This window comes from Solanum tuberosum, unplaced genomic scaffold (genome assembly GCF_000226075.1).
Source record: "Solanum tuberosum cultivar DM 1-3 516 R44 unplaced genomic scaffold, SolTub_3.0 scf00166, whole genome shotgun sequence".
Classification (NCBI taxonomy): Eukaryota; Viridiplantae; Streptophyta; class Magnoliopsida; order Solanales; family Solanaceae; genus Solanum; species Solanum tuberosum.
The window spans coordinates 812,109-840,071 of record NW_006239094.1 but is presented as its reverse complement, the minus strand read 5'-3'; the positions used below and the strand labels follow the sequence as shown (position 1 = coordinate 840,071).

Below are 27,963 nucleotides of genomic sequence, written 5' to 3'. Positions count from 1 at the left end.
GAATCGATAGTATTCAACTCTCAATTCAATTTTTGAGGTTATCAAAACTCTTAGACAAGTACTCAATAAATGAAATATTATATTTTTCCTTAATAATCACTTTGTTAAAAAAATTATAGTCAATGCACACCCTTCTTTTTCACAATTAAGACTAGAAAAATTCAAGTAGAAATACTTGGTCGAATAAAACCACTTACTCAAAAAGTCTTATTACTATTCTTTTAATTCTGTTAGAGAGTTCCAATTAAAAGTAATAGAAATGAGCTAAATTCCCAGCTCTGAGTCAATACTAAAATTAAAATCGATCAAATGAAACACCTCCAAAAACTCTTTCGTCACTGATACTGATTCTAAAGGAGAAGTATCGATAGTCATATCATGAATATAAGTCAAATAGGTGAGATATTCTTTCTCAATCATACATTGGGTCTTTGATAATGATATTACCTTCCTCGGATAGATACTAAGGGTGACCTACCATTTTAGTTTAAGAATATCAAACATATCTAAGGTCATTTTCTATGCGTAACATTCTAGAATTGCATAATATGGAAATAGTCAATATGTATACTCAATGGGATATCAACATTTAGCATGTTTGAAATAATTAAGTCTATCCATATATTGTATGCTACCAAATCAACAATTTAAGATCGATGTAATCGATCCACCACTAAGAATCATTTAAGGGTGTTTGAATACGTACAAACATAGAAGGAAAGTCACAAAACATATCCATATCTGAAACAAGGTACCTAAAGGAAAGTAGATCGATAGTCGAAATAAAATTATAAAAATTGAGAGCATACTGAACAATACTTGGGACAATCTTGGTTACTCCAATAAAGTTAGTTATTTGTTGATATAATATTTCCAACCACCAAAATATTAGTCCATGAATTGTATGGCGATCCTTTCCCACTAGACACACGTCTCTATGAATGTTCCCACATAGTTTCATACAAATCTTATAGCAAGTTCTACCATCTATACTTCATCATAAATGACGACCTCTTAAATTTTTGCTATTTCTCAACTTCTCATTGTAGCATGATCATGATTACTATGCTCTTACCTAATCGATTGATCCTCGTAAAATTACATTTGATATCATAGCATCCTATTATACCCTTTTAATATTAAATTATTGATCTATTAGTGATATATCTATACCATGAGATTGTCGTAATAAATACCAACAAAGTTGAAACATTTTTATCAAAATTACACCTCGAGCAAGTCATTTTTACTATTTCTACCCTTCTCAATTGATATATTCAAAGTCGCAATGCTTATTACTTAGTCATCATACTAGTCATATCACTACATCTCACACTATACCACATAACATCATTAATATCACTAACATATGAATTCGAGAATGTCTCATCACTATTGGCGAGAGAATGAAATAATGGAGTTTATATCTTAAATCGAACCACATACACATGATAAAAAATGAAAGAATAGAAGTTTCCTAAAGTCCCATAGCCTCTCGAAGATAAGTATGTCTCCGCATTGATCTGCAAGACTCTACTAGACTCAGCTCTTGTACTTGTGAGACCGATGAACCTAGGGCTCTGATACCAAATTATCATGACTCAAAAACACAAGTTGTGATGGCACCTATGTTCCCAATCGATAGACAATCCAACCCAATAATTTAACCAATTTAACTTAAAACGTGAAAAGGTAAGTAGCGAACAATATCTCAAATACTAAGCCTAAAAAAATAAAATTCAAAAAAATTGACATACTACTCCGAGATTCAATGTCATAAGTACATGAGCTTCTACAATATGATACAAGTCCAAAAAAAAATGAAAAGCCTAAACGTAAGAAAGACTTCGTCTGAATACTAAGACAACATAATAAATTCAGAGTTAAATGAAGGTGTGGGCCGCAGAATAGACAAGCAACTCACTACAACTTTAAGGTGATCCAACTCAGACCCAAAAAGCTCCTTGAGGTGCACACATACTCAAAATGTAATCTACACCACAAAAGAGTGCAAAAAGTGTAGTATAAGTACGAAACCACGTGTACCTAATATGTATCATAGACCGACAACGAAAAAGTAGTGACATGAGTATATAAAAATTATTTTTTTATTTTACAAGTTCATGTTACACTTATCAGCCAAGTTCCATCAAATAGAAATAATCAAACAAGAAATATCCAAACAATAATGAAGCACATAATTAAATAAGAATAAAGCATGTAATGAGATGTAATACAATGAAACACCATGAAATGATATGTCTCATATGTCAAGTACTCTTTCTCTCAACTGTATATACATGATACTTCTCAGAAATACATCGAAAGTTCGTGATCCATGGGGGACTCGCGATGTCCATATACCAACACAGATGATACGGATGATCTCAACACACTGTCATAAAATAAAACAATCTCCAGCACAGACAATCTCCATATGCCCAAATTATAATCATAAATCAATCTGAATACAGATGATCTCCATGTGTTAGACCTTTACTCATACTTAATCTCATGTCAATTCATATGCACAATATAATATTAATAAAGGGGATGATGAAGCATCTCAATAAATCAAATGTCGCTATGATATATAATCACCTCAATTATAAAAGAATATATTGTTTCAATAAAGAAACACAACCACACAAAAGAAACCATGTCACCAATACATCAACTAATGCCCATATACTTTGGCATTCTCAAATTACAATCTATCATACTATAGTAATAAGCTTTCCCTTTAATAACACTAGTACTCATATCAATGCCCGTCACACCATCGGTATGAGACCTCATCTTTCGCCCTTACCCATTGTCCGTTCCATTTTAATCTTTAATTAGAAAATGTCCTTCAATGAAGTCTAGGAAGTCTTAACATACCTTGAATGCCGAACACGTATCATGATCCTCAAGATTTGTCTTTTCCTTTCGTAAAGCCTCAAAATTCTAATCTATCAAATATACATTATTCGTAAGTAAACAAGTCTGTAAACACCCATATTGCTATATTTAGTTCTAGCTCGAAAATCGGGAGAAAAAGTCATTCTGAGCCACCAAATTTGAATTTGAAATTTTCTTTTAGATTATATTCACCCATGATAAAATAAACTTACATGCCAAATTTCAGCTAAAACAAATCGTTATTTAACCTCCAAATCAAGATTTTGTTCTAAGAATCCTAGGGCTATATTTTATTAATTCAGTATAAATTCTACATGTTTCTACACTAAAAAATTGTTCATAATCACATAAAAATTTCATATAAAAGATGAGAATAATCACCTTGATGTTTTGGGATGAAATTCCTATTTTTCTCTTCTCTTTTTCTTTTTCTTTTCTCGCTTTCTTTTCTTTTTCTCCACTGCATAATTTTTTTCCGTTTCGAGTTCACGTTTGGAGAAAAAAAAAGGGAAAAAAGAAAAGGAAAAAAAAGAAGAGAAAAATAGGAATTTCATCCCAAAACATCAAGGTAATTATTATATCTTTTCTATGGAATTTTTATGTGATTATGAACAGATTTTTAGGGTAGAAACGTGTAGAATTTATACTAAATTAAGAAATTGTAGCCCTAGAGTTCTTAGAACAAAATCTTGATTTGAAGGGAGAATAACGATCTTATTTTAGTTGAAATTTGGCATGCAAGTTTATTTTATCATGGATGAACATAATCTGAAAGAAAATTTTAGATTCGAATTTGTTGGCTCGTGATGACTTTTTTACTTGATTTTCGAGCCGGAACTAAATATAGCAATATGGGTGTCTATGGACTTGTTTACTTATGAATAATGCATATCTGATAGATTGGAAATGTTCTGAAGCATTACGAAAGGAAAAGGTAAAATCATGAGGATCATGATACATGTTCAGCATTCAAGGTATGTTAAGACTTCCTATACTTTCTTGAGGGACGTTTTCTAATTAAAAATTGAAATGAAATAGGCAATGGGTAAGGGAGAAATATGGGGGTCTCATACCAATGGGGTGACAGGCATTGGTATGAGTACCGGTGTTATTAAAGAGAAAGCTTACTATTATAGTATGATAGATTGTAATCTGAGAATGCCAAAGCATATGGGCATTAGTTGATGTATTAGTGACTTGGTTTCTTTTGTGTGGTTGTGTTTCTTTATTGAACCCGTATATATGTGATAATTGAGGTGACTATATGTCATAGCAACATTTGATTTATTGAGATTCTTGATCATCTCCTTTTATTAATATTATATTGTGCACATGCATTGACTTGCGATTGAGTATGAGTAAAGGTTTGACACGTGGAGATTGTCCGTGTTGTGATTGATTTATGATTATAAGTTGGGCATATGGATATTGTTCGTGCTGGAGATTATTTAATTTTATGATAGTGCATTGAGATCGTTCGCATAGACACATGGAGATTGTCTGTGTCGGTATGGGTCACGAACACTTGATGTATTTCTGAGAAGTATCGCGTATATACAGTTGAGAGAGAGTACTTGGAATGTGAGGCATATCATTTCATTTTGTTGCATTGCATTGCATCTCATTACATCCTTCATTCTTGTTTGATTATGTCTTTCACTACAGTTTGGATAATTCGTGACATTTGATTATTCCTATTTGATGGAACTTGGCTAATAAGTGTAACGTAAACTTGTAAAATATAATGATGTTTTTTATATACTCTTGTTACTACTTCTTTGTTATTGGTCTATGATACATATTGTGTACATGTAGTTTCTTATTCATACTACACTTGTTGCACTCTTTTGTGGTGCAGATTAGATTTTGAGTACAAGCACACCTCATGGAGCTTTTTGGGTCAAAGTTGGATCACCTTAAAGTTGTGGTGAGCTACTTGGCTATTCAGCGGCCCACACCTTCATTTATCTCTGAATTTATTTTGTTGTCTTAGTATTTAGACAAAGTTTTTCTTATGTTTAGGCTTGTAATTTATTTTGGACTTGTATCATATTGTAGAAGCTCATGTACTTATGACACTAAATCTTGGGGTAGTATGTTATTTTTTCTGTATTTTATTATTTTTAGACTTAGTATTTGAGATATTGTTCGTTACTTACCTTTTTACGTTTTAAGTTAAATTGATTAAATTACTGGGTTGGCTTACCTATCGGTTGGGAACATAAATGTCATCATGACTTGTGTTTTTGGGTCATGATAATCTCCTTTGTATGGAGCCATATATCCCTTCATGTGTGCATATCCGTCATCCACTAAATAATATTTGTTTCCTAAAGGATGTGGAAAGTTGAGTTCACCTCTACGAAGAGTCTCACCAAATATACGACTATCATGAGCTACTCCTTCTCACCCAGCCCATACAAATATAAAACACATGTTAAAATCCACAATGGCAAGAATATTTTAAGTCGGATAACCTTTACGTCCAATATAAGGTACTTTGTTAACCTTGTGGCAATCTAGTTTTAACATGTGTACCATCAAGGGCTCCAATACAATTCTGAGAATATAGGCATGTAACTAATACTAAAAAAAAAATTCTAATAAATAATAATATCTCTTGCAAGTAATATTAAAAAAATTAAAATGACATGAACTAAAGAAATATAGCAAGTAATGCTAAAAAAATATAGCTAAGTAAAACTTGTTACTTAACTTAAAGAAAGACAAATATTATTCATACATGGCTTGTGAGTTCCAACACCATCATTATAATTTAAATGTGGTTTAATAACGTCTCTTGCAAGCTTTGAAACGACTTTTAAAACACTATGAAAGTGTCTATGAACCGTCCCCCTTGAATGTTGAAAGATATCTTGTATCCTTTGGTTTCCCGCTCCATGTGCACATGTCATTAAGAGCATGCATAACATTTCATGTATAGACAATCCACGCCTGGGTTTGAGCCCATATTTTCATTTAAATTTTTGGATAGATCAACAAACACCACCTTTTTTAATCGAAAAGTTTCTTAACAATGAGTTTCATTTCCTTGTAATATCTCTTGAATAAATATACATCTGGAGCGCCTTGATGTACGGCAAGGTTCTTTGCATAAGTATTTTTCGTAATACATTAAAATGTATTTACCTGCTATCCGGCATAGAGCCATCCACTCTTTCTCATTTTGCTCTCTTCTACTTTGTTCGAGTTTTTTATCTTCTTCATCTAACAAATCACTTAAATGAGGTGATTTGGTAAAGTCTAAATCTTTCATTTAACTGGAAATAAGAATATTTTCAATTAATAAAAATCAAGAGTATAATAATTTCATTAATTTACATGTAATGACACATATATTTTACTTACTTATAACAATTTTGAATCAACAATTATTATTTCAATTTTACTACTTTTTACATTAGTAACACATTTATATAAATTCAGTCACAACATACATCTTTGTATAAATTCCACACACACACGCACGTGCGCGCTCACACACACACAAATTCATAACAATAAAAATATTTATATAAATTCAAACAAGAATTTTACTATTTTATATACTTTCCATATTATTAACACATTTATATAAATTCAATCACAACATACATTTTTATATAAATTCTACACAATAAACACGTATATATAAATTCAAGACAACAAAAATATTTATATAAATGCAACACAACAAACATCTATATATAAATTCAACACAACAAATACACTTATCTGAATGCAACACAACAAACACCTATATATAAATTCAACACAACAAATACATTTACATAAATTAAACATAATGAATACATTTACATAACTAATTTTAAAAAGTTTAACCATACAACCATAATGTCTAAACCAAATTAAAGACAATAAATAAAGTTTATGCGTACAAGCATAATGTCATACATAAAATAATAAAATTATTTTTTTCCATAACAATACATTCTTCACACTTTCTTAAGGTATAATTGATAGTTAATACTCAATCCAAGACTTTGGAGCTTCTTCAGTAGGCATCTTAAGAAACACTTGTTGAATGTCTTTTTTAAGAAACATGTTCACAAAATAGTTATACATTTCACCCTTTTCAAAAAATATTCGGTATGCTTCCCAAAATATTCATACACTTATCAATGTTGGGATCATCTACTGCATGAGATGTAGCAGTACTTTTGTTAGATATTAACTCTACTAAAAAGTGCATATCCTCTTTCATTGATGCAACAATTTATTTTGTCTTACTTTTTTTAGTTGATTACTAGTTCCAATATCATCAATTGAAATTTGTGTTTTTAGTGATGGCTTAGGAAACATTGTAGAATTCATATCTTGTGGATCATCACTTTAATCACCCCTTCATCATTAGGATTAATAAAGTGTTCCCTACCATCATCATCAATATCATTTATTCTTTTCTTTTTTTTAATTTATCCTATTTTTAAAAAATTATTCTTGATTTGCGACACGTGTTCTTTCTCCCGTAGCAACAATATCAGAAAATAATGCATCATAGAGAAATCATATGAGCAAAAGATCTTTATTCCTAAATTTTCTATATCGAACATCCTCCCGTAACAAAAGATAAAAAATAAATTTAGGTAAATTAAAATTCAACAATGAAAGAAATAACAAAGACATATAGAACAATGTGAGAAATGTACCTTAATTTTTCGCTTCCACCAATCATCATCTACCATAATTGTATTTTTGGTGGCATTCCATCCTATACATGTATCCCCTCTCATCAATTGCTTTAAAAGAGTCCACTCGACTTTCAAGCTATTCCAATGATTTTCATTTATTTTTTTATAGCGTGTTTTCATCTTTTTATTGAACTCATCGATCATATTTTTTCATCCATCTTTAGATAAATGAGTATTTAGTCTAGTTCCTTTCCTAATCTCCAATTCACATAACTCTATAAATTTGAGATAGACATCATCATCCCACTTAGCATTAGTGTATCTCAAATTAATTTACGACATGGTGTAAATGATCTGAAAATGAAAATTGAGAAGAAAATTGAGAATAACTACTTCTATAATCTTATAATAGATGACAAATATATACTACACACAATCAAATTATATACTACAACTAACTAAATAAAGAGATTATTTGATACATAGTTAAAATACAAAAAACAACATTGCAACAACAAAAGAAAACAAAAAATAATAATAAAAAGTACATAATCCAAGAAGAAAATACAGAAATCGAGAGAGAATGAAGAAAAACTTAAAATTGTTCATTATTTTCCTACATCTAGTTGCTGAGTGGATACCATTACAACCAAAAAAACTTAAACTAAACAAATCCAAAAGTGCAACAAATTAGACAATATCTTTTTGGGGGTGTCAAGGGGTTGTTGACAACTTATAAATTACTAGATGCAACAACAAAAGAAAACAGAAAAATAAAAAATACATAATCCGAAAAGAAAATACAAAAATCGAGAAAGAATGAAGAATAATTACTTCAATGTCGATACTTTTGTCTCGTGAAAAAGAAATGAAAACTAAAATGTTAAAGAAGAACAAGAAAACTAAGTAGGGGGAGCTTTGGAGCTTTAACGCATTGGAGCACCGCATCAGCAAAGAAAGTTGAGGAAAAGAGATGTTAGTGTTCTATTTCATAAGGGCAAATTTGGAATAATTTAAAAGAATTAAGGGTATAAAAAGTAATATCCTTGGTCAAACTAATATGACTTTAAAGTTAAAAAATAAAAGTAGGGGGCCCCTACTTTTTACTTCTAACTTATTTTAAGTCATTTTTGATTTATTTAAGTTATTTTTATAATTGCCAAACACTTTCAAAAATCAAAAATTGCCAATCCAAACACCCTCTTAGTCAACAACTAATGCTTAGTCTTGGTCATGACAAGGCCTAGTATAGGACAAAATAACACATTAGACCCAAAACTTCATCCATCTTGATAGCAGTGGTAGCAATGGGATGAAAACCTAAAGCCTGAGTAGTCGACTCAGTAGGAGTGGCTCAGTACTAGCTCTCCCACTCATGGAGGCCAACACTTGATGAACGACCTCATAAGTCATAGAGGGAAGACCTGCACCCTCAACCTATGTTTGCCATCTCAGGTTCAACACCCTCCTCGAAATCTACCTCCACATTCTCCTTAGCATGAATCTTAGGTGGGGGAGGGGTTGTTGGCCTTGGCCCAGCCAATGCCTAAGCTCCACCCCTGGAAGGTGTTTCTCTCCCTCTGCCTTTGCCCTTTCCTCTGTCTCTACCCTTTCCTCGCCCTCACATTACCAGTTCTATAGCTTGAGCTAGTACTCTCACCCTGTTTCGTCTAGTGCAATTTGGATTGCCAGATACCAATCGTAAGCAAGTTACGGCACGAAAAGAAAATATCTTGAAGTCCTATGGCCTCTCGAAGAAAAGTATTTCTCAATATCGTTCCATAAGAATTTACTAGATCTATTTTGGTACTATGAGATCAACGAACTTAGGACTTTGATATCAACTTTATCACGACTCAACCCGTCGCGAGAAGAACCCACACTAAATCCCTGGTGGGAGAACCAACTATTCTACTAACATGCAATACACCAAACAACTAAAAGGAAATAGTCTTTATAAATTAAACCACAGAGTCACATTTCAAGACATAATCAACAAAACATTACGGAATAACCCCCTAGAACCTGAAAATCGTGTATCAAAATATCTACATAGCCTAAAATGTGGGGTTGCAACCCCAAAACAATAAGAGTCTAAGTCTAAAAAATGGACTGCATGGAAAAGAGGAATCCATATCGGCTTGGACGAAGCAACTCAAATCGCAAAGACGTCGAAATATGCCTTGTGCTCAACAAAAAAGAGAAAGTACAATATCAGTACATAAAATCCATAGTGTACTAGTAGGATCATTGGCCAACTCTAGATATATGAGATATAAACAGGTAACCACAACTTAGTTAAATAAATAATATACGCAATAAACGTGATCACTAACATTACAACAAGCCAACTTGATTCACTCATGGAATCCACACACAAACAATCACATGTACCAGACATGGTATCCGAGTCAATCAATAGTAATTTGTACCGGCGTGATACTCGAGCCAACCATATAGATAATCCATATTAGGTATGGTACCCGAGTCAACCGAATATGTATTAAGTGTGATACCCGAGCCAACCAAGAGATATCATGTACTAGGCATGGTGCCCAATCGTTAGTATGTACTAGACGTGGTACCCAAGCCAACCAACAATCACACATTACAATCACAATCTTAATGAATAAAAATCACACTTGTACACTCAAGTAAACACATTCATTGAATGTGATTGACCACAAGTTAATCATTTTGGTTTATACTCCTTCGATTTTCTTAACCATACCTTATATAAATAATATTAATGAATCAGTTAGCAAGCACGAGAATCAAACAACCATCACTTACCTCAAATCAAGCATGAATTTTCACCTTGTTGTGATATGTAACATGTTCTTGGTCTACAAACAATCAATATAACACATAATTAGACCTAAATGGTTTAAATACACTCGAATTATATCCTGATCCCAAACCCCAAACCATTCTCATAATTATCCCACCTAAACCAGTGTTTTCCCACCATTAAATTAAAGAAACCCTCCCCTATGATCATCACCACAGATTCTAAGGCTCTAGAATTGAATTACCAAGCTAGGGGAGTAGTTTACTTACCTTTACAAATGATTACGATGGTAAACAAATGAAATTCACCTTAGGTTTCCTATGCTCTTCCCCAAAACGTAATTGCCAATTAATGAGCGGGTTTGGGAGATTTTCTACATTAACTGTGACTAACCCCGCTATAGCGATCCAATTCCGCTATAGCAGCAATGCTGTAGAGGGAATTAGATCCACCACTAAAGCAGTGTATCACCCACTATAGCGGCGTAATTTCGCTATGGTAGCGCCATTGTAACGGGAATTAAATCCATCGCTATAGAAGCGTATCACCCACTATACCGGCTTGCACGAGACAGAAACTCGGAAATCCTCCAAAATTAGCCTATTTCGCAACGCACCTTCAAACCTTGACATTCCAAACCAACCCCTTCACGATAAGTTCATCATTGAGATTGGAGTTCTATTAACCCGAATTCACTTTCGAAAAGTCATATTGTCTTCTTAATGTCTTAGCAACAAGGGAATTAGACTTTACCTAGACATTTCTCTCAATCCTTTTCTCGGATTGTCATAGACCTTACCTTACTAAGATTTTGTCCAAGAAAATTTCCAACTCTTCAAACCAAAAGTTTTCTCACCCATTTTCTTTTAGTTATAGTTCACTCATAAAGACAAAGCAATTCATTAGTACTAAATACTACCTAAACAATTTCGGAGTTGTAATATAGGCGCATCGCGCGGATACTATACTAATACCATGACTAATAGCAACTTGCTTATTGAATACTTGACCAAATCACTCCAATTTTTTAAAGAAGAAAACCTAAATTAACTTTTTCCTAAATCAATTGCAAAAGCAAATCCAAATTGGACTGCCAAGAAGCATTGTAGTGTACTCAAATGGCGGCGGTAGAGTTCTGAAGCTCATAGTACTTCAGTTTCATCCTCTTCCAAAATTCTGTACGAGCTTTAAGACAAGGGTTATCAGTTTGCCATTATTGCTTTCTCTCTTTCAATCCCGAACACTGCAAAGCCAAATTTGTGAATCAACAAAGATTCTGAGGGTATTGTTTCTGTTTGTTTCATTGAATAAATTAGGGCAGCAATAAGTTAAATGGGGAGCAACCATAACAATGATAACTTGGAGCACAAATTGCAAGCCGGGAAATTGTTCCGTCATGTTAATTCTCTCATAGTCGCTCATCTTCGCGATAATAATCTCAATCAGGTACTGTTTCTTCAATTCTTTGGTTTTATATACACATTTAACCTTTTGAAACTGCTTACCTTCTTGGGTTCCTTGAGAACGTTGGGAAAAGAGAAATCTTTGGTGACCGTAAATATGTAACATTATAGTTGTTGGAAAAATTACAACTTATTGAAACAAATCTTATGTTGTGGTGTTCGAGAGCGATTTCAGTCCTACTAGGATATACATAGTTGTTAACTGTTGCTCTCTGAGGTTCCACAGCTCAGAAATAACATAAAGAGGAGAACACATTAGGAGAAGAAGAGAGAATTTTTTTAGGGTAGGAAAAAGGTCAAAAATGGTCTGCTTTATATAGGTTAATTCTGGAGGTGTTATAAAGGAGGCTTAGTGAGTTGTAACAAAATTAAGTTGATTGTCACAATTAACTTGGTTGTTACTAATTAAAAATTGCTATTACAATAGTGATTGACTTGTGTTACAAAATTTATTTAGTAATATATCGGGATATATTCTTGTATACATGTATTTGGATACTTTATATGTAAATTAAAAAAAAACTAAAAATATTTTCTTAAAATCAAATTTGGGATAGGTCTCACATATATACAGCAAGCAGGGGAACATTGATCAGTTTTGTCTTCAAGCCACTTCTCATGTGCGCAAGACCACTCCTTTTTACTAGCTCGTTACAAGCCCAATAAAGGGCAATTTATATTAAGGAGAAAAAAGAGCTTTTTCTAATTAATGAGAGACTTTTGTCTCACATAAGACAAGAAAGTAGTTCGGGCAAACCGGACCTACAAGAATTCTTTATTCTTTGCATTATTTAAAAAGAAATAATGCCAAAGAAAAGAAATAATAAAGAAATAATTCCAACAATCCCTCACTAATGCTAAGGTAAAGAATGAGAACAAATTTTGGGAAAAGGTTATCTAATGCTATTAAAGACAAAGGTAAAACTCGAAGCAAGGAGGGAAAGCTTCTATCCAAGCTCATCTTGCTGAGGGTAATGAAAGGAATTATTTCATCAACCCCCACTAATGCAAAAGGTAAAAAATAAGATCAAATTTTGGGCAAAGGCTGCCTAGTGCTATCAAAGATAAGGGCAAACCTTGAAGAGGGAGGACAAGCTTCTATCCAAGCTCACCTTGTTGAGGGTGATGAAGAGATTGTTACCGTTGTTGTCGAGGCAAACTCAGTTGCTAACAAGATTGATTGGGAATTGGACATAGGGGCCTTAAGACATGTTTGCATCAACTAGGAGTTGTTTCATGATTTTGAGGAGTCTACCGATGATGAGTGTGTCTACATGGGTAACTCCATCATTTCTAGAGTTATGGGTACATGAAAATTTTGCTTAAGTTAACTTCTGGAAAAACATTGGCCTTGAACAATGTTCTGTATTCCCTTCCCTTTGTAAAAACTTAGTTTCACTAGCACTTCTCTACAAAGCATGTCTTAAACTTGTTTTTGAAGCTGATAAAATAATTAATTTCTCACAAAGGATTTGTTGGGAAGGGGTACCTCAATAAAGGTTTATTTGTGCGGAATATGGTTCAAGAAGTTGTCAATAATGCAAGTAATTCTAGATCTGCTTATATTGTTGAGTTTGTTAACTTTTGTCATGGTAGACTAGGTTGTTAATATTGCTTTTATTAAAAAACTTAGAAAAATGAAATTAATCCCTGGGATAAATTCGGATGATTTTTTTCAGTGCATCGCATGTATAGATACAAAAAATATCAAGAAACCATTTAAAACTATTACTAGTTGAAAGAATGAATTGCTTGAACTAATACATTCAGGCTTAACTGTTTTGAAGAACACTGTTAGCAAAGGTAAAATGAAGTATTACATCACTTTTGCTGATGATTTCTCTAGATACAATATGTTATATCTTCTTAATTCTAAGAATGTGGTTGAGAGTATGTTCTTGAAATTCAAAATAGAAGTGGAGAGCCAATTGGACAGAAAAAATTGAGACACTTAGATTTGATAGGGTTCAAGTAGTACTGACACTCTAGAAGCCCGATCTGGCAACATGTGGAGAGAAGTTGTTTTGTTTGCATTCCATGTTCTTCATAGAGCTCCTCAAAAGAAGTTGGGCAAGACTCTATATCTCATGGAAAGAGCTTGTCCCTAACTTGAAATTTTTAAAAGTATGGGAGTGTTTGACTAAGGTTGGTCTACCCGTTTTGTTAAAAACGTTAAAGGTGGGACCTAAAACTTTTGGTACTTTTTGTATTCCTTAGGCTCAAATTAGTGTTACATCGTATCTTTGAATTCTATTTAGGAATCTAGTGATGGGAAATTTTTTGAATATGTTTTTCCTTTGAAAATTGATATGCCTAGTGATGTGCAAAATAACGTTTCTACGTCTATGCATGTTAATTCTCATGTTGTGCCTTTTTTGATGTTATTGCTAATGAACATGAAAATGAACTTAGAAGGAGTAAAACGCATAAAGTTGAGACTAGCTTTGGTCCTGACTTTATCATTGACTTTTTGACTTAGAATTTTTACATTGGTGTTTTAAATGATGAATTAGTGTCTACTAGATTTATGATGAATCAAAAAGGTGAATAGATGGAGAGTATGTTCTTGAAATTCAAAATAGAAGTGGAGAGCCAATTGGACAGAAAAAATTGAGACACTTAGATTTGATAGGGTTCAAGTAGTACTGACACTCTAGAAGCCCGATCTGGCAACATGTGGAGAGAAGTTGTTTTGTTTGCATTCCATGTTCTTCATAGAGCTCCTCAAAAGAAGTTGGGCAAGACTCTATATCTCATGGAAAGAGCTTGTCCCTAACTTGAAATTTTTAAAAGTATGGGAGTGTTTGACTAAGGTTGGTCTACCCGTTTTGTTAAAAACGTTAAAGGTGGGACCTAAAACTTTTGGTACTTTTTGTATTCCTTAGGCTCAAATTAGTGTTACATCGTATCTTTGAATTCTATTTAGGAATCTAGTGATGGGAAATTTTTTGAATATGTTTTTCCTTTGAAAATTGATATGCCTAGTGATGTGCAAAATAACGTTTCTACGTCTATGCATGTTAATTCTCATGTTGTGCCTTTTTTGATGTTATTGCTAATGAACATGAAAATGAACTTAGAAGGAGTAAAACGCATAAAGTTGAGACTAGCTTTGGTCCTGACTTTATCATTGACTTTTTGACTTAGAATTTTTACATTGGTGTTTTAAATGATGAATTAGTGTCTACTAGATTTATGATGAATCAAAAAGGTGAATAGATTCTATATTTTGGAAAGAGGCTATAAAAAGTGAATATAGACTATAATTTCTAATCATATAGTCTACTACGGAATCAAAATTCATTGCTTTTCAGTTGGCAGAGCAAGAGACCAAATGGTTGAGAAACTTTTTGGTAGATGTGCCATTGTGGGGAAACAAGCTTCACTGTGTCTACATTGCGACTCACAGTAACAATTGGAATTACCGAGAAATAGGTGACTAGAAAAATGAGATTCATTCATGTTAGACATGGTGCAGTTAAACAATTGTTGAAATATGGTGTTGTTTACCTGGAATATGTAAGGTTTAAAAGAAATTTAGCGGATCCTTTAACCAAAGGTTAGGCAAGGAAAATGATCCTTGAAACATATAGGGGATGGGGCTAAAGTCCATTGATTGAGGTAGTATGGTGGATACACATTTGTGGTCAAACGAAGCCATATAAGCCCTCAATATGCACTACATTTCCTATTCCTATGGCGTGTGGTAGTGCTTTGTTAGGTTGAGCTTATTTTGCTCTTAATGATTCCATAGCCTTATGGTGGTCTATATTGAGATAGACTTGATGGAATCATCTAAGAGAGTGAAAGTATGGATGCCTTCTATGTAAGATTTGGGTTGTCTTTCTAAAGCACTCAAGAGACCCAAGGTATGAGCGTGACCATAAACGCACTTTGTAAGTATTGTGGAGTTTGCTTAAAATTTAGGATAACATGTATTGTGGGGGTCTCAACTAAAGTCCATTCAGTTCAAGAGTACTTCAGTTTGTGCATATTGGTTGTTGCCCCATGTCACTATGTATCAATTCAAATCAAAAGACATCGACACATAAATATATATCCTTCCTTTGTCCTAAACTAGTGTTTATTTTTCTTTACCCTTGCATTAGTGGAGGTCTGGAGGATTGCTGGAATTGTTCCTTTTTTTCATTTTAATAATACAAAGAATAAAGAATTTTTGTGGGTCCATTTTCCCCAACTACTTGTCTTATGTAAAAGACAAAAGTACCTCATTGATTAAGAATAATTTGTTTCTTCTCTTTATATATTAAATTATTCTTTATTGGGCTTGTAAAGAGTTAGTGGGAGTGGCCTTGTGCACAGGAGAAAAGACTTGTAGGCAAAATTGGTTGATTGGGCCCGCCTGCGAGCACAATATATGTGAAGACCTAATCTAAATTTGGTTTTGGGAAAAAGTAATTTTAACTTTTTAAGCCTACCAGAAAGTGTCCAAATACATGCTTACAAGAATATATCCAGATACATTACTAGAATAAATTCCGTAACAACATTTATCACTCTCATAACATCCATTTTAATTATGTTTCAACTCATTTAGTCCCCTTTGTAACAACTCCAGAAATTTGTCTATACAAGCAGACCATTTGCAAGCCTTTTCCTCTACCTCAAAAATATTCTCTCTTCTCCACACTTGTTCTTCTCTTTCTTTTTTTCTAGGCAATTCATTTTCTACAAGCTTCTAGCCATCAGTGTTGTGGAAACTTGAGGAGCGACCGATTAGAACAATGTGCATCCTAGTCGGACTAAAATCACTTTCAAGGCAATAGCTTGCCACGACACCACATTTGTTTTGATTACTCGTTACTATCTTATATCTATTAAGTTTCAATGTAGTAGTTTCCCCAACAACTATACCTAGGTAAATGAGGAAGGTAGGAGTAGAAGATAGTCAAACTATGATGAATACCACGATTCATGTAGGCATCCCAACTAGTTTGGAATTGAATTGTAGATGATACATAAAATTACATCATGCTAGTTAATTTGTTAATATATGAATGTTTTTTATCACGGTAGATTTCTGGGAGTCTTATTATGTTGCACTTGTTCAGTGTGAATCTCATCTAAAAGTTTAAGTTGTTAGAGAGAGCATGTTTTTATTTATTTATATTCTCAATACATCCCCTCACGTGTTAATTCATTTTTCATGGCCAAACACGTGGAAATTGTTTTTGATAATGAGTGGTGGTGAGATTCAGTACCAAGACCTTTGTCTGCTACGATACCATGTTGAAGTATGTGACCATCTCATCTAAAGGATTAAACTGTTAGAGAGCAAACTTTTATTTGCTTAATTATATTCTCAACAACACTGTTCGAGCTATTGTTAGACCAATGGATAGGCAACTTTTTTTAAATAATCGTTGTGTCTAGGCCAGATTGTGCACCCCTCGACTAATTCCACGAAACCTGTCACTTCTCACCAACTATAGGTATCGGGTAACTCTGTCTACCAAGACTAGAACAAATGGAAAGAAATCACCTACTGTTTTTGTGTCGGCTGGGATTTGAACCTGAGGCTTCATGGTTCTTAACCCACTTCATTGACCACTAGGCTACACACCCTTAGGTGCTTGATGGATGAACAACTTCTCAGAATGTGTGAGAGATTAGGCTTTATTTGATAGAGCATCAAGTTAGAAAATACTTTTTAGTGACAATTCCTTAACTTGATGCCCTGCAAGTTAGGGAATGTTAAATGCAAGGAAGTTCCAGTTAGCCTTTGAGCTAAATCAAATTATAGTGTAGACAAGGTCGTGGCATCAAATCATATCCTAGAATGAGTTGTTTCTTGTTTATAGTTGCTCAGGTTAAGAAAGTTATTTGATTAATAGCCAGGAAAGACAATTGAGTATGTCATCCTTGGAAGAAAGGAGAAAATGGAAAGGGAAAAGTAGAAGAAACGGTAGGATTCTTCTTCTTAAGGTGATGTATGCATTGATTTGTACTTGTGTACGCATAAATCTGCTTTATTTGAGATTTATTACTATAACAATTATTTGGAAGAGATAAGAATTTAGAGTGTTCAAACATTGAATGGATAGTATCATATCTTTTTTATGTTAACCTCGGTGACTGGGCCAACTTTCACACACCTTGACTAATTCCACGGGGTATCTGCTACCTCTCACCAACACAAGTACCGTGTAACTCTATCCACCAAGGCTTTGACAGATGAGAAGTAGTCACTAATTGTGTTACCTCTGATGAGATTTGAAATTGAGACCTCATGAATCTCTACCTATACCATTGACCACTAGGCCACACATTTGAGTGCCATTAAGAACATATTTCTTCTTTAGTGCTGGGGTGGGGGTGGGGTAATTGGAGATTTGTACTTGAGATCTATATATTCATTCAATAAGTTGTCAAGGGTACTCCTATGTCATAAGAGGTTTTGGAGTGTTAGGTGAGAGATTTTAAAGTCTTAGGTGATTGAGTGACTCAGTTCAATTCAGACATTGGCGATGACCAAAATTGGATGCTTGTAGAAAATGGGAACTTCAATTGCAACTTACTGTCTTTCAGAAGAAAGTGTCTTTAAACCGTACCTCAAATACTACAATTCTCGTTGCCTCATTGCAATTGTAATTAGTTCTAGACTTACTAGAGTAAAGAGCTTTTACATATAACCTATGAAGGTTGCATAGCTTTGGAAAATGCTTCTCTTATTTGTCCTTTATTCATGGTCTGTTTTCATACCTCCGTGATGCTCAATTGCTCACCGTGACGTGTTTATCATACCTCTTAGACCATAAGAGAAATTATTCTAAACAGACTTGCCATGTCTTGTAATACTAGATTCAGGAGCCTGTGCTAGCACAGGCCCAAAATATTATTTTTGGTTTCAATTTATGTCACATTCAAATTTTTAAATATTTTAATTTGTTAATTTTTACGATCTGTACTTTTACGTAATTTTCAAATAATATATGTTACTTCCTCTGTCCCAATTTATGTGGCACTGATAGAATTTAAGAGTCAACAAATTCTTTGTATGTCTTCTAAATTTTCAAGTTGTAAATTACCGTGATTTATAGTACTTTTTATGTCATTTTTATATGTTACTTCTTTTGTCCCAATTTATGTGGCACTGATAGAATTTCAAAGGTCAATCAAATTTTGTCTTTTGAATATTTTAAGTTGTCAATCATTGTGAATTATAGTACATTTTTCATAATTTTCAAATAATATATGTTACTCTCTCTATCTCATTTCTCAATTTATGTGGCACTGATTGAAATTAGAGAATCATTTAAATTTTTTATGTCTTTTATTAAGTTATTTATTATTGTGATTTATAATATTTTTTTCTGGCATTTCAAATAAAACATGTTACTTCCTCTGTCCCAATTTAGAATTTCAAGAGTCAATCGAATTTTTTATGTCTTTTAAATTATTTAAGTTGCTCATTATTGTAATTTTTATCTAACTTTCAAATATTTAACAAATTAAAAAGAAAAATCAGACAAATTAAACAGAGTAAGTAACTATTTTACCCGAAATGACCAAAATAGCCCTTGGGCAGCAAGCATCCCAGGTGGCTTCTATCTATAGAGAATTTGTTGGGGATTGAACAAATGATCATGGTTGCTATCATGCAGTGTTGTGAAAGGCGATCACCTCATCGCCAATGGCGTGAGGCGAGGCAAGGCGACCCTTCATCGCCTTTTAGCTTTGTGGCGAGGCAATCTCCAAAAGGCGATGCCATGGAGACAAGGCGAGAGGCAAGAAAGGCGGGAAAGGTGTTGCCTTTTGTATTATCTTAAAAAAAATGCAACCAATTTAGGGTTTTAAAAGTTATAAGGTACTTTTAGGGTTTTCGACTAGACTCCTCCGGCTACTCCAAAGTCCAACCAATACATATTTCTTCTTCAGATTTAATCTTCCTCGGTTTCTTTTTCCTTCTTCTTCTTCTTCATACTTTAGAGTCACTTCTACCTCTGTTTTGACTTTTGTTCTGTTTTTTTCTCATTCAAGTTCTAGACTTTTAGTATGTACCATCTATTTTCAGTTTTTGAATTGAAATATTTGCTAATATGTTATTGCTATTGAGAATCTGATTATTTACATATGTAATTAAATATTTTAACTTTTTGGTATTAATTGGAATCGCATTTCAAAAAGGCGAGTGCCTCGCCTTGTGGCGAGGCAGACCCTTGTCGCCTTTTATCGCCTTTCGCCGTCCAAAACACTGCTATCATGGCATTTGGAATTTATCGCTACTTCGCATATCTAAGGTTTTTGATATTCAAACCTCACTTGATGTTTTTTTTTGCGGTTTCAGCTAATGAATCTCCCATGACTATCTTAGCTTCCTTGTTACAGAATTTCACAAAATTCTAGAGTTCACACTGCAATTATCCCCTAGAACAAGGAAATGTCTACAAGAACTCCACAAAATTTGACTTTAAACTTTTCTTTGCGGAGCCCAACATATGTATTCTTGGTTTTGCTTGGTCATTGTGCTGCATGTTTCTTGCTGTCTCTGATACATGATGCGGATACCTTCCATAACATATCTGTAATAACATATGGGCTGCAAGTGAGGTCTCCTAACACAGTCATCTTTTCCTGGGTTTAACTGCTTGATCTAGCACTATGATTGGATTCAAAAAAACAAAGTTGAGCACATCAGTTTGTGTGTCTTATACATGTTATGAATAGAAATGTTATTTTTTTTTTGATGAAGTAAGAAGGATGTCATTAACAAAGCATCAAGCAGATGCACAGATTACAAAAGAAAGAAATATCAGCTCCCAAAAAGGCAAAAAAAACTATCTAAACAGCTAACAGCAGAGATCTATGGAGCTGATAAATTCTAGGAAAGAATCAACACTAAGTACAGGAGAGAGATTAACCCAACCAAAAAGAGTATTCAAACATCTTGCTTTAAAGGTAGAGATGGGAGTTGGGGTGCCATCAAAACATCTTTTGTTCCTCTCCGTCCATAAGCACCACAAAATACAGGCTGGAACCAAAGACCAGATCTGCTTGACGGACTTCCCAACTTTCCAAGAACTCCAACACACAAAAGCCTCTCTCAATGATCTTGGCATGACCCAAGTGAGTCCAAAAAGTGAGAAGAACATGTTCCATAGGCCTGTTGCAACTGTGCAATGAAGGAACAAGTGATTAATAGTTTCTGAGTTGCACAAGCACATGTAGCATCTGTTGACTATTTGGAATTTCCTCCTCATGAGATTATTCTGAGTCAAGCAAGAGTCTTTTAGAGTAATCCAACTGAAACAAATAACTTTAGGTGGCAACTTAGTTCTCCAGATTAATTTCCATGGCCATTGATCAATTACGGTCTTCATTTTACTGGTTGTTGCTAGCTTATTCACCACTAGAATTCTTTGATGGGCTTGTTCTCAATGATAATTCTCATGACTTGTTCCCCAACTTCTTTTTATCTTCTACCTGGATCAATTAGCTTTCTTTTATCATTAAAATAACCCCCTTATACCTATCCTTTGAGTGGTCTGGGTACGATTCTTCCTGAAGCAAGGGTCAAGGATGAGCTTTAGGTTTTTCTTTTTGGGGTTACTTTGTGGTAATAGGGATGTGTAAATAATGGTTAAGAGGATTCTAACCATTTCCGCTATTTTAATGGTCTAGACTCTGGTGGAAGGAAGTCCACAGTCCATGTACCTTAGAAGTTGAGGGTCCCTTTCTGCAGTTATTTTAGGTATCAAAGCCAAATGGGGGTTAAATTTAAAAATTATATTATAGTTGTAGTGCTAAGAAAAACAAAGAGGCTTAAGGTTATATTGGTGTGTTTGGTATGGAGGTCCAACTTTCCATGTTCTTGGAGAACATTTTCCCTAGGAAAACAAGTTCCTTACAAATGAGGAAAATGACTTTCCTAGTGGAAGTATGGAAAACAAGTCCCTCAAGTGTCATTTCACATTGATATGTGTCCTCAGGGGCGGACCCAACATATGTCAAGGGGTGTCGATCGACACTGCTTCGTTAAAACTTTTTAGTAATATATATATATATATAAGAATCTGAAAAATTCAGAATATAAGTAGAAATAATATTAATGACACAACTTGAACAAGTGAGTTTCCTAGGCTCATTGGTTTACTGTGCGGATGGAACAGTCATTCTCTCAAGTGTGGCCGAGTTCAATCCTCACCAAGCCCAAAATTAGGTTTTATTTTTTGGGGGCTTTTTCAGATAAAAGTAAATGTTGTGGGGATTTGACCCTCCAACCTCCGATTCCTAGTCAAATTAAGAAAATATAAACCAGTTGAACTAAAATACAATTTGTATCCTATTATAGAACTTCAATTACTTGTCCAAAACAGAATTAATAAGTTGTAGTAGTTTACTTGATTCAAGTTATATTAGTATGCTTTAAATAGTTTTTGTCAATATAATGTTGTTATATCATTCATTTATTTATTTACTTAAAAATATCAACACTGCTTACAAAAAATCCTGTGTGCACCATTGCGTGTCCTCCCTATCTTATCTTCACTCCTCCATGTAGCCTCATCTCCACTGCCCCCACCCTCACCCCCATAGTATTTTTCTAGATTGTATACAAAATAGTGCTTCTAGGATAATTTTTTTTTTGCTTCTGTACTGAACACAAGAAAATAAGTAAAAAACCCACTTATTTCTTGGTAAGCATTTTCCATGACAAGCATTGTCCTTCTCCTGAACACACCCTATGCCTCTTCTTGTTGGGAGCAGGGGTGATGGAAGATGTAGAGGGTGGGTGGTACATGTGCATATTGTTATTGTTTGGTTTCCATTTCATCATGTCAGCTTCTTTCATTTAACAGGTCAGTGTCGAAAATTTTGTTTAAATGTGACGTGCTTGATGCATAATTTCGTATCCTCATGCCCCCTTGATGCTGACAACTTACTGGAGAAAATACAAGAATATTATGACTATCATTATGTGTCTGATCACTCAACTAGAGTTTATCACGTATAAGTTGGTTCATCAGTCTTTATCATTTATATGTATTTCTTGCACCACCTAATAACTTATTTTGCTATATCTTTATTTATATGTTTAGCATCTTTTTTTGTAGGAGCGCGAAAGAGACCACTTCTCTCAGTTCATAACTGAAGGATTCTTCGTTTTCAGAGTATAACTCTTGGTAGAAGTCAAGAATTACCTCTTTCACCTGCTCTTTTCCTTCAATGAGGTCATCTCCTACCTGCAATCTGTCAATGTGGTTGTATCTCCTGTGGGAGTTGGCTATTCTTTGAAAGTATTTTGTATTCCTATCCCCCTCTTTTAACCATAGACACCGCGATTTTTGTCTCCAAGAGGTTTCCTCTGCCTTTGCTAATTGTTGAATCTCTAGTTGCAATTGCAATATTTTGTTCTTTTCAACTTGAGACCGGACCCTTCCTTCAGTTGCTTGTTCTGTCAGCAGAAGATCATCCATGGCTTTACTGATTCTGGAATTTAGCTTACCAAAGACCTCCTTGTTCCAGGTAACAAGGTCTTTCTTCAAAAATTTTAATTTTTGGGAGAGTATAAAGTCTGGAGAGCCATTTACTATATAACCTTGCCACCATTTTTTGACCATATCATGAAAACCTTCATGCTGCAGCCACATGTTCTCGAATTTGAAGTAGGAAGGATCAGAAGTCCAATCGCCACTCTCTAGGGCTAAGGGACTGTGGTCGGAGAGAACCCTTGGTAGGGCCACCTGCTTCACAACTCCAAAGAATTCATTCCATTCAGCGGAAATTAAGAACCTATCAATTCTGGAAGCCTGCAGAAAGTCCTCTCCCCTTGTCCATGTATAAGTTGCACCATGCAAGGGGAGATCAATAAGACCCATGTCTTGAATAAATTCAGAGAAGTCCTTCATGTCCTGGGATCTCCTTATACAATTGTGCCTCTCATGTTCATATCTACATACATTAAAGTCACCACCTATGACCCAACATCCATCCCAAATGCCTCTGACAGCAGCCAACTCATCCCATAGGTCAAGCCTTTCTGGAGTTGAGTGAGGTCCATACACCCCAGAGAAACAGAATCTGAAGTCCACCTGCAAACCCTCCCACATGGCAGAAAGAGTATGCTGCCCTTGGTAAGAGTCTAAGCATTTCCATTGTCTTTTGTCCCACAAAATAATAATGCCACCCCTGGTACCACTTGCTTTCAGTTCAACCCATTCGACCCATCTTGATCCCCAAATATGTCTTGCTATTGCCACAGAACAACACTCTGTTTTTGTTTCCTGTAAACACAAGATGTCAGGCTTCCATTTTTGAATAAGTAGCTTGATGGTGCTTCTTTTGCTTATATCATTAAGCCCCCTTATATTCCAACTGATAATTTTTGCTTTCATTCTGAGAAAGCCTTGTGGAACCTGCCCCTACTTGACCCTTCTCCATTCTCATAATTAATAGTGCACTGCAACTTCTTGGCCACAATCTCACCTTTTTCCTTTGATCTTTTCTTCTGTTGCTCTTTCCCCTTTGATTTCTGCAACTGTAACTTCCTCTTTTGTTCCATTCGCAGTATCATATCGAAGATTTCGTGCTCAAACCCCACTGAATTGACCCCAAAGGCTTTACAAGCTTTAGTCATCACTATCTTGGTCCAATGAGAGGTTTCAATAACTGTCGGGTGTGAAATAACCTGTTCCTCCAAGCTGTCACCGGACCAGGGTAGTGACAAAGTGTCGCTACTAATTGGGGAAGAGAAACCTGAATCTTGAGAACACCCAATAGAGAAGTCAGAGTGGATAGGAGGAAGAGAGAGAAGAGATAGAGGTCGCATGCATTCAGCTTCGTCGTCTGCGTCTCCCTCCCACTCATCAAGAGAATCAGTTTGCGTTAGGGAAGCCAACAATGGCTTTTGAGACAACTTAGCATTCGACTGTCGTTCCGAAAGCTTTTGTGTCTCTGCCACTATAGATTGGGCTTGGGCTGGCCTAATAGCCTTCCACTCCTTTAATATCTCCTTCTTTTTATTGAGATGCAAGTTCCCCTTTTTCCTCCTTGAATAATAAAGATGGTCTGAAGTCTTTTGCTGCAACTGGGCCTTTGCCTTAAGTTGGCCCAAAGTTGTCTTAGAATTCCCTAGGGTCCTCAGCTGATTTGAGATTTGAATCAATAGGCTGCTCATTCTGCAAAACATAAACTTGGTCTGGAGTCTTCTGCTGCAATTGGGCCTTTGCTTTAAGTTGGCCCAAGGTTGTCTTAGATTTTTTGGGCCCAACCCTAGGGGCATCAGCAGATTTCAAATTTGAATTGATAGACTGCTCAGTTTTCGAGACACAAACTTGTTTGGACCGCTGGTTAAAACCCTGTTCATCAGAATCACCGGCAACTGAGATTTTCGAGAAGGCATCGGCAATAATGGATATTTCATAAATTTTACCGCCTACTCTCAAATCAATTTTGTGTGGAGGTTCTCGTGCTACTGCTGGAATACAAATCCGAGCCCAGAGAATATGATTTCTCTTCTTTGTGTCCTCATCTGCACCGATATAACCACCACAACAGTCCCCGATAAATTTCAGAGACTTTTCCGACCATGCGTGAAGCGGGATGCCAAAAGCCCTAATCCACCTCTGATTTGCTACTAATTCTTCTTTAGAGTTATCTGTCCCTGATTCTGGAGACCACCACTCAAGTGATAATCTTCTCCCATTCCAAAACCATTCCCCCATTATTATTCTCTCCGCTTCTTGCCTAGATGGAAACTCGAACATCATCTGGTTATGTGTGAGCTGTAGGACGCGCAACCCTGCCGTCATCTTCCACCTTTTCAGGAACCACTGATGGATGACTGTTGGATTTGGACTCGAGCTGAAAGGGTCATTGAAGGTTCCAACTAAGCAACACTGCAAGTATTCCTGTAGATTCTCCAATTCAGAATGAGACTGAGAGCTCATAACTGGCCATTTCTGGATATTTGCAGCATCCATGAAAGATTTCCCTGGGGTAACAAACTTCCGGAGAGCTGGGTTAACTGGCTCACCCAAAGATCTGATAATTTTGTCAGCTAAATCACTCCACCCTACATTGTAATCCATCTCCGGGATGATAATAGCTGATTTTCTTTGGCCCCTCAATGTTTCTACTCGAAGAAATCTCCCATAAGAGTTGAAGTTCTGATATACTCTGAACAGATCCCCCTCCTTAAGCCTGCCCCATCTTCTATAAAGGTCCCCAACACCTTTGGAAGCTAATCTCATAACACTGCATACCCATCTTAAAATGACTTCGTCGATCTTAATCTTACTGACAAACCGACTACTGAACTCCTTGAACAAGAACCACCTAAAAGAACCTACACTGATATCATTTATTTCAAAAGACTTATCACTGGAAATGAAAAAGCACACCCTGTCACCCATACTAAGAGATCGTATGATTAAAATTCCACCGCAAAGTAAATAATTTTGTCCCCCATGGTAAAGAAAGGCTAATTCCGGTAGGAGTTGCCGGAAAAGGATCAAACAAAGTAAGAGAGAGAACCTAGGACAGGTTCCCCTTGGGAGCTGTGCCTGGGAGCATATTTTTCCTTTTTAAAGTACTCCCTCCATTTAAATTTGTTTGTCTTTATGAATAGAAATGTTATGAATAGAAATGTTATGTAGCTAAGCTAAGTTATTTAGAGGTTTTGATGAATTCTGCTATGCATGTATGACAGGCTGCAAGTGCTGTAGCTTCAGCTACAATGACACCAATGAGTGTTGAAGCTCCTCCCAACAAGCTACTGGAATTGGTTGCAAAGGTTTTTATCAGTTGGTAGCGTTTGACTTTGTTATGCTTTCACTGATTTTCAGCTGCTCAACATGGGGTAAGAGAATAGATGTATAAAAACTTCTTTATCACTCTAAGCCGTTAACAGGGTCTTGCAGTTGACAAAGATGAAACACTGAGAGGAGTTTCTACAGCTGTACCTTTTGATCCAATCGTAACTGCTGGATATGGCTCAATCCCAGCCCCTCGGGCTGCATCTGTTGATTTCAGGCAATTTATCTCCCATCACACTATTTTCTTAATAACCTAAAGGGTTTAACAGTTCTCTTTTATAAGTTAGAGTGTTGAAGTGCAATTAATGCGTTATCGGTTGACCAAGAGTTTAAAATCCTTGCCCTTCCCATGCTGATGTATGCAGTTGACAAGTTCTACTATGAGTGAAAAGGAGGAAGTTATCTGGTGATTGTGGGAAATGTTTTGGATACTTGAGTTCTAATCTTCTGTAATCAAGAGTAATAACTAATTAGGGAATGATTCGCCTGTTTTTATGTATGGAAAAACTAGAGTGTCCAATTGACTATCTTTTTCCAAAACTAGAGTATCCGATTGATCATCTTTTTTCCTTTTTTCATTATTTACATCTTTCAATAACTGATTAGCTGCTGCACCTTTTGAACCAATCATAATTTTTATTCTGTATATAAGCTAAGTTCTGTACTGAATTTATGCATGAGGGTGAACCTTTATTGTGTAACAGCTTTCATATTGAGCTAGGTCATGTCAATCATAGAACTCTTCTTTGTAGACACTGTAAGTGTGATCCTTCATTAGATCCTTTTGATCCGTGCATCACGAGATCTAGCAGTGGCTTATACACTATAGCGGGCCATCAAAATGTATCTCATAGTCATTTGACCTAAGAAGAATGTCTCAAGATTTCCAGAGTGGGCTCACTTTCAGATTTCAGGATTCACCATAAATTAACTTATCTGTCTGGACCATGTAAAGACCATTTGCTGGCTTGATCTGCATCTGTGTGATAAATGTTTCTTCTTTCTTGTAACAAATTTATGAATGATGTTAAGCTTGTCATTTGTTGGAGTTCTGATAATCAATTTGCTTTGCAACAGTAGCATGAACGATACAAAAGGGCCGTCAAAAAATATCCCAAAGCATGAGTCACGACATATTTCTGAGCACAAGGTTGTATCTTAAACAAAACTGTAGGTTGTATGAGCTCTCGTCTTTGTTTCAATTGCCAATTTCCAGCATTAAGTTTTAACACAAGAATTTTCTTTTAGAATGTTGCAAGGTGTGCCAGATTTAGCCCTGATGGAAGATTTCTTGCTACTGGAAGTGCAGACACATCAATTAAATTGTTTGAGGTATTGTATCATTTCTTTAGAACTCTTAACTTTCATTCTTCTAC

General features: G+C 35.1%; 1 protein-coding gene across 4 annotated transcripts in view; it reads left to right on the top strand.

The window, feature by feature from the left end:
* The first annotated feature begins 11,349 nt into the window (after positions 1 to 11,349).
* The window catches only part of LOC102583224 (cleavage stimulation factor subunit 50), a 30,719-nt gene continuing 14,105 nt past the window's right edge, over positions 11,350 to 27,963 (top strand). The window contains exons 1-6 of one of the 4 annotated variants that reach the window (XM_015311631.1): positions 11,350 to 11,525; positions 11,664 to 11,793; positions 26,482 to 26,565; positions 26,683 to 26,804; positions 27,665 to 27,737; positions 27,836 to 27,919. In XM_015311631.1, the coding sequence (XP_015167117.1) occupies positions 11,680 to 11,793; positions 26,482 to 26,565; positions 26,683 to 26,804; positions 27,665 to 27,737; positions 27,836 to 27,919 (477 nt within the window). In that variant the 5' untranslated portion in view covers positions 11,350 to 11,525; positions 11,664 to 11,679. Of the gene's footprint in view, positions 11,794 to 26,478; positions 26,580 to 26,682; positions 26,805 to 27,664; positions 27,738 to 27,835; positions 27,920 to 27,963 lie in introns of those variants that run through there. The other 3 variants (XR_367777.2, XM_015311632.1, XM_015311633.1) reach the window with 3 other exon arrangements.